The 10,083-nt window shown below is 48.9% G+C and overlaps 1 protein-coding gene across 2 annotated transcripts in view; it reads left to right on the top strand.

Annotated features, from left to right (window-relative positions):
- The first annotated feature begins 891 nt into the window (after window positions 1-891).
- Window positions 892-10,083, top strand: part of UGP2 (UDP-glucose pyrophosphorylase 2) — a 150,873-nt gene continuing 141,681 nt past the window's right edge. The window contains exon 1 of one of the 2 annotated variants that reach the window (XM_077485977.1): window positions 892-1,044. Coding sequence is in view for 1 of the 2 variants with exons in the window: in XM_077485976.1 (XP_077342102.1) it covers window positions 7,863-7,881 (19 nt within the window). In the remaining variant the exon portion in view is untranslated. Of the gene's footprint in view, window positions 1,045-7,679; window positions 7,882-10,083 lie in introns of those variants that run through there. The other variant, XM_077485976.1, reaches the window with a different exon arrangement.

Raw genomic sequence — 10,083 nt, 5'->3', positions numbered from 1 at the left:
TCCTGGAAGGAGGGTAATTAATGCTTAGAGGGTAAGCATGCACATTTGTGTTCAATTTTATTTTTTTGGGGGAGGGATTTTTGCTGACATAATGCTCATACATCTTGGGGGCGGGCGTAGTTTGGCATGGTCGCCCTGGGCTCTAGATAACCTTGTGCTGGTGTTCTGACAAAAACTGTCTGCCTATCGAATAGTGTCTGCCCCATACTGCACAGGCGCAGCACTTGCGCAGTACGGAGGACAAGGAGACTCCAAAAATGAATGGCGCCTGCGCACTGAGTCCAGGTTCAAGCCCCACTATCCAAGTGGACTTACGGTAGCACATAGTAACATGGCCGCTCGCCACGCTTCTAACTCTATGTCCACTTGGATGGTGGGGCTTGAACCTGGACTCAGTGCGCAGGCGCCGTTCATCTTCTGAGACTTTTGTAATCTCCTTGCGCCGTACGGGGCGGACACTATCTGATGGGGGGGCAGATCTCGACACAACACCGGCAATGGGGTCAGAGACAATAATAAAAGCCTGACAGGCGTAAACCAGCAACTATGCCCAGTTAACTGCAGCCTTCAATTCCAAATAGGCTTTGAAGCTTACAATTCCACAAGCCAGAGAGCTCCATGGCCAGATTTTACTAACATCAATGTCCATAGTGTATGGTTGCTCTGCCACAACCAATCCATCACACTGCTATAGCCTACACAGACTCCCGGGCCTCGCTATTGGTCAGCGTTGGAGGCGTTGTTCTCGTCTTTGCGTTTGATTGGCTGTCTCTAAGCTATGCCTAGTGAAAACGCGCTCTACAGGATCTCTCCCTACAGGAAGTCTCCGTTTCTGTAATCACCCGTAGATAGTAGGCAGCCATGTTTCTTGTGATTTACTCATTGAAACACAAGCAATGGACTCCAGGAAAATGGAAGGTGCGCTGAAGACAGCCGCAGTTTCCTGCCTGCCTAGAGCCTAATAAGGTCTGGGCAAGGTGTGTGATGTCAGCGGGTGTCGGAAGTGCTCTAGGCAGTCAGTCCAGGGTGTCGTTCTTTTATCAGGTGCGTATCAGCGGCTCGGTATCCTCTCTGCATGTGTAGAATGGAGCTGCTGAATACCTGCAACGCTATGCTGTGTGCGTCCGTCCATCCTCAGGGCAGGGGGGGCTGTGCATGTTTCCACAGATGGCACCGCTCACCTTCTTTGTGCATGCACCTTTGTAACAGTATAAACAAAGCACGTTGCTAGGGATACTGCATTATTCCAAATAAGGGGCTGCTGAGCAGTGGTGGGACTACAAGTCCCAGCATGAATCTTCTATGAACTGGAAGGGACAGCTGCTGGAGCAGAGTCAGTGTTGTGGCCTGTCAGTGTGCCCAGCACAGGAGGGCACAGTGGTATGCCTGGGATGGGGGCTGATCATTGGCAGTGCCATGTGTTTGCTTGTGGTGCAGGATCAATGTAACATGCCAAGGTCAGGGGAGGATGTCTCATCTGCCAGGAGGCAGACATTGCAATCAGAGGTCACTGACAGTTCCTAAAATAAACCTGAACCGAGGCCTCTGAGTCACGCCCAAGTCACCCTCCCCCGTACAGGGACAGAGTGTCGCCTGATCAAAGGGGACACAAGCAATTCAAGGTCATTGATTGACATTGGTGTAAAAAAGAAGAAAACGTATATTGGGTTAAAGTGGACCTGTCATTGCATTAAAACCTCATTCATACAGGCAAATGAGGGCAAGTGTGCTGCTTTGTTCAGATACGGCTAAAAGCTGCGCCTGGACACAGCAGCACTATGAGCTGTGGCTGCATACAGACTGGGTGATTGGCTAGATCCAGGAACGCAGGGCGTGGGCGCAAACTGTCCCTATGCAGAGCTGGACACTGCAGGCCATTGATCTGTAGAAGGTACAAATCTGGTCACCATTTCCCCATAGAGAGTGCACAGAGGTAATTTATTCACTGGCTAGAAATCGCAGATTCTTGCTGGCAGTTGCACCTCTTGATGAGCCCTAAAATAAAAAATAAAAAATCAGGTCATTGACATCTTGTAACAATGGAATTGGTATACTTACCTTTCCGGTGGGTGGTGAGTGAAGTCTTCATTCTCTGGACATGTAGGTCATGCCGTAGTTCCTCTTGCTAGCCATTTGGCAGAAGTGGAGCCACATCCACAGTGGGGAATGTGGCATTAAGCCCCCCTAGAAGTGTTGGATAGAACCACTTCACTCATAGCGCCTATCCTATGGAACCTCACCAGAGCCACTCTTATGCATGCACTCACAGAATACAAGCAGCCACTGCATGCGTTTGACATGCACAGACAGTCCAGGGGCTCCCCACCCTTAAGTTGCAAAGGTAGCGGGTGGGGGTTTAGACATGCACAAGCTGCAATGCAAAGTATCATGGCTGCAGCATGTCTACAAAATGTATCCCCTCACCGTTGGGTTCGATGGGACACTACTGCCCACAAAGGAAACCCCCTTGACTAAATAGGGCTGTGCTAAAACTGTGCAGGGCACACAGCTGCGGCACAGTTTGCCCACTTACAAAGAAATGAAGGGTCTATAATTTTCATCATAGGTGTATTTTAAATGATAAAGACAGAATATCAACCAACAATCCAGAAAAAAAAAAACACATGATGCAAAGGTTTTAAATTGAGTTGCAGTTCAGTGAGTAAAATTAAGTATTTGATCCCCAAGCAAAATATGATTTAGTACTTGGTGGAGAAACCCTTGTCGGCAAGCACAGAGGTAAGATGTTTCTTCTAGTTAGTGACCCAAGTTTGCACACATCTCAGGAAGGATTTTGGTCCATTCTTTACAAATCTTCTCTAAATCCTTAAGGTCTCTTGGCAACTCAAAGTTTCAGCTCCCTCCATAAATTTTATGTAGGATTAAGGTCTGGATTAAGGACTTGACTATGCCACTCCATAACCTTAATGTGCTTATTCTTGAGCCACTCCTTTGTTGCCTTGGCGGTATGTTTTGGGTCATTGTCATGCATCCATGAACTATCTTCAGTGTTCTGGCTGAGGGAAGAAGGTTCTCATCCAAGATTTTACAATACATAGCCCCTTGTCTAATGGCCCCTTAATGCAGCAAAGTTGGCCTGTACCCTTATAGAAAAAGCCCCAAAGCATCATGTTTCCACTTACGTGCTTGACTGTAGGGATGGTGTTCTTAGGGTCATGGTCAGCATTTTAGAGATACATTTCGGTCTCTTCTGACCACAGCACTTTCTCCCAATCCTCTGAATCATCATTTAAATGTTAATTGGCATGACTGGAAGTATGCCCTCTTGAGGAGGGGGACTTGCCGTGTTTGGAGGAAATAAAAATGCTGACTATGACCGTAAGAACACATTCCTGCAGTCAAGCAAGAAGGTGGAAACATTATGCTTTGGGGCTGTTTTGATGCTAAAGGTACAGGCCGACTTTGACGCACTGAGGAGCCAATGTATTGTAAAATCTTGGATGAGAACCTTCTTCCCTCTGCCAGAACAGTGACGATGGGTCATGGATGGGTCTTCCAGCATGACAATGACCCAAAACATACCGCCAAGGCAACAAAGGAGTGGCTCAAGAAGAAGCACATTAAGGTCATGGAGTGACGTAGTCAAGGCTCCAGACCTATATCCTAAATACAATTTATAGAGGGAGCTGAAACTTTGAGTTGCCAAGAGACAGCCAACAAACCTCAAGGGTTTAGAGAAGATCTGTAAAGAAGAGTGGTCCAAAATCCCTCCAGAGATGTGTGCAAACCTGGTGATCAACTACAAGAAACATCTTACCTCTGTGCTTGCCAACAAGGGTTTCTCCACAAAGTACTAAGTCATGTTTTGCTTGGGGATCAAATACTTATTTTAAATCAATGAACTGCAACTCGATTTGTATCGTATGTTTTTTTTTTCTGGATTTTTGGTTGACATTCTGTCATCATTTAAAATACACCTATGATGAAAATTAGATTTAAAGAAAACAAGGGGTTAAATAGAGGTAATTCCAAAAAAGACAAACTTGCACGTTAGCCCAACTCCAGCCAAAACATTTTATTAAAGTAGAACTATAGACAACGTTTTCTTTCCTTTTGCATAGAGTAAGGGAGGTTGCAACCCATGTAAAGATATTATTATTATTTATTTTTTTGCCATCTGTGTCCAATTGCTGAGATTTTCCTTCACTTCCTGTTCCATAGCCAAACAGGAAGTGAGAGGAAATCCCTGCAAAATAAGGAAATACTTTGGGGACCCCCAGGTCACCGCAAGTAGCGTGCCCAATGGATTTCCCCTTTCTTTTTAATTTTCAATCATAATGGTAAACAGGACAAATATAGAGAGGCTTAATCTCCCTAAAGGGGGCACAGACAGCAATATTCTATGTTCTAATCCCTCTGCACTCTATCCAAAAATAAATAAATAAATAAAAAAAAAAGGTTTTGCCTATAGTTATTCTTTAAGATTTTTGTAGAGCAGGAAAGGGTTAATCCACTTTTTCCATCTGTGTACCCTGTGGAGAGATTTGTCCTAACGTCCTGTCAGGATAGGAAATTATGGTAAATGTCTCCATTGGCAATGACACAAAAAAAAAGGCCTGTTGCCTTTTTGTCCTGATATCAGCCCTGTCCTCTATTTTTTTCCACTGGATCACAGACAGGAAATGGGGAAGATCTCCAGTGGTTTGGCCTGGAGTTGCGGCTTAGCAACTGCTTTAGTTTAAAGCGAGATGCTTATTCTCCTTCTGGGCCTGGCCTTTCCTCCCCATAATCACAGCCCCTGCTTTCCCGATTGTAGGCGTCTCCTTTACCTAGCAGAGTATTACGCTGGTTAATCCTATACAAATGAGTTTCTGATTGAGTATACTAAGCTTTAGTACTGCCTAAAGTGTGGTGTGTGTGTGTGTGTGTGTGTGTGTGTATTTTATATATTCTATTTATTAATTTTTTTTGTTCAGTTACCTGCTTGATAGAGCTGCAGCGAAGTACAAACTATCGATTTCTGTTTAGGCTTTAACAATGTCCAGCTTTGATCACTGACACCTGTTGTGCCCGTTGGTGCTGACCTTGCTGGCGTCTCTGCCACACGGATTAGTATGGCGGGTCTGGCAGCTCTACATGTGTGCAGCAGGCAGTGGTGGAATAACTGTATCTTGGGCCTCAGGCTGTTTTCATTTCATAGGCCCCCTGCTGTATAATGCGATCATGTGGAAAGGTCAGTTTACACAGGCATTTCCTGACTCCAGGTACAGGGAGCGTGCATGCATACTATTGGGCTGATTGTAGTCAAAGTTTTCACTTTGTTGCAGAAGCATGTCAGTACAAGAGAAGTCTGCTCCCATTTCATATAGTGACTTTTCAGATCATATCTAGTTCTTTATCATGCTGGGAGCAAAGCTTCTGGTGCAGTTTTAAGCAGCAAACGCCACTGAATATGTATGGTGTGCACAAGGCACATAGAAAACAATTGTCTTCTGTGTTCTCATGCAGGGCCTGGGTTGATGGTATGAAGACCCTTGTGTGACAGCATGCAACAGTCTTCTCTTCAGCACCTCTTAGCTGATTATTCCCTTGATAGGAGTCTCCCCCCCCCTTTTCTTGATGGGAGTCTCCCCCCCCCCTCTTTTCTTGATGGGAGTCTCCCCCCCCCCCTCTTTTCTTGATGGGAGTCTTCCCCCCCCCCTCTTTTCTTGATGGGAGTCTCCCCCCCCCTCTTTTCTTGATGGGAGTCTCCCCCCTCTTTTCTTGATGGGAGTCTCCCCCCTCTTTTCTTGATGGGAGTCTCCCCCCTCTTTTCTTGATGGGAGTCTCCCCCCCCTCTTTTCTTGATGGGAGTCTCTCTCCCCCCCCTCTTTTCTTGATGGGAGTCTCCCCCCCCTCTTTTCTTGATGGGAGTCTCCCCCCCCCTCCTCTTTTCTTGATGGGAGTCTCCCCCCCCCCTCTCTTTTCTTGATGGGAGTCTCCCCCCCCCTCCTCTTTTTCTTGATGGGAGTCTCCCCCCTCCTCTTTTCTTGTGGGAGTCTCCCCCCCCCCTCTTTTCTTGATGGGAGTCTCCCCCCCCTCTTTTCTTGATGGGAGTCTCCCCCCCCTCCTCTTTTCTTGATGGGAGTCTCCCCCCCCTCTTTTCTTGATGGGAGTCTCCCCCCCCCCCCCTCTTTTCTTGATGGGAGTCTCCCCCCCCCCTCTTTTCTTGATGGGAGTCTCCCCCCCCCCCTCTTTTCTTGATGGGAGTCTCCCCCCCCCTCTTTTCTTGATGGGAGTCTCCCCCCCTCTTTTCTTGATGGGAGTCTCCCCCCCCTCTTTTCTTGATGTGGGAGTCTCCCCCCCTCTTTTCTTGATGGGAGTCTCCCCCCCCCCTCTTTTCTTGATGGGAGTCTCCCCCCCCCCTCTTTTCTTGATGGGAGTCTCCCCCCCCCTCTTTTCTTTGATGGGAGTCTCCCCCTCCCCCCTTTTCTTGATGGGAGTCTCCCCCCCCTCTTTTCTTGATGGGAGTCTCCCCCCCCTCTTTTTCTTGATGGGAGTCTCCTCCCCCCCCCCCTCTTTTCTTGATGGGAGTCTCCCCCCCCCCTCTTTTCTTGATGGGAGTCTCCCCCCCCCTCTTTTCTTGATGGGAGTCTCCCCCCCCCCCCTCTCTTTTCTTGATGGGAGTCTCCCCCCCCTCTTTTCTTGATGGGAGTCTCCCCCCCCTCTTTTCTTGATGGGAGTCTCCCCCCCCCCCTCTTTTCTTGATGGGAGTCTCCCCCCCCTCTTTTCTTGATGGGAGTCTCCCCCCCCCCCTCTTTTCTTGATGGGAGTCTCCCACCCCCCTCTTTCTTGATGGGAGTCTCCCCCCCCCCTCTTTTCTTGATGGGAGTCTCCCCCCCCCCCTCTTTTCTTGATGGGAGTCTCCCCCCCCCTCTTTTCTTGATGGGAGTCTCCCCCCCCCCTCTTTTCTTGATGGGAGTCTCCCCCCCCCTCTTTTCTTGATGGGAGTCTCCCCCCCCCTCTTTTCTTGATGGGAGTCTCCCCCCCCCCCTCTTTTCTTGATGGGAGTCCCCCCCCCCCCTCTTTTCTTGATGGGAGTCTCCCCCCCCCCCTCTTTTCTTGATGGGAGTCTCCCCCCCCCCTCTTTTCTTGATGGGAGTCTCCCCCCCCCCCCTCTTTTCTTGATGGGAGTCTCCCCCCCCCTCTTTTCTTGATGGGAGTCTCCCCCCCCCTCTTTTCTTGATGGGAGTCTCCCCCCCCCTCTTTTCTTGATGGGAGTCTCCCCCCCTCTTTTCTTGATGGGATTCTCCCCCATCCTCTTTCTTGATGGGAGTCTTTCTCCCCCCCCCCCCTTCTTTCCTTAATGGGAGCCCTTCCCCCCGGTCCCCCTGTCAGTCTTCCTGTGTGTTCTGTCATCATAGACTGACAGGTGTCATTCCCCAGAAGGTATGTGCTGTGATCGGAGTGTATAGGGAGGAGATGTGTGTTCCTCTGGTTGGATGTCGCCAGCACATACCGTGTCATGGTGTCCTGATCCAGCAGAGCTCTGTATAGGCGCTGTGTGTACGGACTGAACCCGGATCCCTCCGCCGGGCTTCCCGCACCGAACAGGTTAACCCATTACTCATGTGTCAGAGGAGGAGGGGCGGGGCGTGCAGACGTGCACTACAGGACTGGCCTCCTCTGGGAAGGGGGCGGTCACATGCCACCGCGGGACACGCCCACCCCCATTGATGAAATGTTGAGGTATTCACCCCAACCCAGAGAACCCAGAGCGGTGGCGGAGTACAGAGAGGGCGCCCAGTGCTGGAGGAGATCGATTAGTTCCCTTGTACCCCAGACCCCTCCCCCACAATCACTGTCCGGGAATCGTCTCTCCTGTGTACACGTCTCACCGGGAGACCCTTTCCTCCCCCAACATGTCTACATACGGGAAAGGTAAGTGATCGCTGTGTGTGTGTATTGTACAGGATACATAGGAATGGTATATTGTAGATGGTAGCGGGTGGGAGGTGATCGCCCTGGATGGTGGGGCCCAGAGGGGACAACATGTCACCTTAACCCGTGCTGTGCCGGGGTGTTGTATGGGGGGGTCTGATGTCAGGAACTAATCCCCGGTGCCGGAGGTCATAGAGGAGCCCGGGGGGGGGGGGGGGGGGAAGAGTGCTGCATTTGCTGTCATATCTGGAGCCATGGATGTGTGCTGCAGAGGATGGATGGATGGACGGACGGACGGACTGAGTGCCCCCCCCTACACAGACTCTATATATAGATGTCCCCTGCTGCCATCCCATAATACTCCAGATGTCTGACCTGTAATAAGAAGCCATCAATGACTGATGGTGTCATCTGGAAGGTCAGTATCAGTATGTGCTGGGGGGGGGGGGGGAGGGGGGGTCCTTGTATGTGTGATGTCACATCTTCTCTATAGGACATCACTATGAGGATAGTGGGGGGTACATTTATCCTACATGTGGGTCAGGCTGGTGCTAGGGTCACTGGGGTAAGTTAGGGAGACGTGAGAAGCGTCCATCATGATACTGATTTATAATATCCAGGCGGGTCAGGCTGGTGAACCTCTTTTACTACCTACCTGATGGGCATCTGGCATGCAGAATTCATGCCCCACTTCCTGTGGACAGTGAGTGACAGCTGTGCCATAGTGTGAGCTCAGGGTGTAGCACCTCCATCTATCAATGTATCTGTCTATCATCTGTATACGGATGATCAGTGATGTCACACGGGGAGTCGTTATTTAGCGGAGGGGAGAAGTCTTGCACTGGGGCTCTTTGGTGACAGTTATTGGAATCAGGTAGCATATACTGACATTGATGACTTGGATCACCAGAGGGGGGCGCTTGTCATTTGTGATGGAATGTGTGTATTATAGTATTAAATGGCCAGATGCTGTATGTACTGTAGTAAAGGTCACTTGGCCCGTGACCTTGTGTATGGTCCTTGGACATCTGATGTCCTTGGTGAAGGTATGTTGTGTGCCAATTGGAGGAAAGTGCACAGGAAAGATGAAAAAGTACATTGGATGCTTCACTAGCCCATCAATTCGTACTTCTTGTGGTGCATTAGGATGTTGTGTGAAGGTAGTTGATGATGTATGGGTTGCCTTAATGCAACACATATGATGAACACGCCTCCTTGGAGAGAAAAGGAACAGGACCCTTTTGTTTTTATAATGCAGCATACAACAATACACTCTGTGGGGTTTATTTACTAAAGCTGGAGAGTGCAAAATCAGTCTCACTTCTGCATAGAAACCAATCGGCTTCCAGCTTTTATTGCTGACACTTAATTGAGCAAGCCAAGGTTAGAAGCTGATTGGTTTCTGTGCAGAAGTGAGCCTGATTTTGCACTCTCCAGCTTTAGTAAACCCCAATGTGTCATGGTGTGTTGTGCATTTGCCACTATTGTGCGGTGCAAGATACCTTGGTTGGCCAGATGTACTGATGCCGCAACGCACAAGTCTTAATGGGCCCTAAAGGAAATGGCTGATAAGAGTGTGGATTGCTTTTCCAGGACTTAAACTCCATGAGTGCTCATTGTCTGCGGCTTCAGTTGTTGGATTTGCTAACCCAGCATAAGCATGTGGCCAGTGAAATCAGAACTGATGACCTCCATTCAATGGCTCAGAGAGTGTCAGTCTAATGTCAGCATGACAGCCAGGCTGCTAGCATTTTCTGGAGGCGGCAGGCGGGGCTGTATTTTACGCAGTACACGTGTCATAGAAGGTACATATTGATATTGGATGACTATCGTGTGTTCCGGTAATGCGGTGTAGCATGTATGTACTCGTACAGTATGTGTTTAGAGGACATTGTGATGGATGCTAGCACTGCAGGGACTAGCTCTCTACAAATGGTACTTTATATGGTGTTACCTTTCATCCTTCGGCTCCATAGGTATGAGCAGATATTGATCTAGTTGGTTGTTGGGAGGGATTTCACTGACTATTACATACTTTGATTTATAAATGCCAGTGATGGTCTGTGAACAGTGGAATTGGTTTCCTTCCTCCATGACACTAAAGGACGTCTGAGTTTTCCTTGGGGTCTCCTCTATGCTGGCGCCATCACAAGGCTGGCTATAACCGTTTTCCCCATGTCCTATAAACTGTGTTCCGCTTGT

This window comes from Lithobates pipiens, unplaced genomic scaffold (genome assembly GCF_037356315.1).
Source record: "Lithobates pipiens isolate NorthernLeopardFrog02 unplaced genomic scaffold, aLitPip1_a1.2 Scaffold_18, whole genome shotgun sequence".
In the NCBI taxonomy this organism is placed as follows: Eukaryota; Metazoa; Chordata; class Amphibia; order Anura; family Ranidae; genus Lithobates; species Lithobates pipiens.
This window is presented reverse-complemented; position numbering and strand designations above follow the sequence as displayed.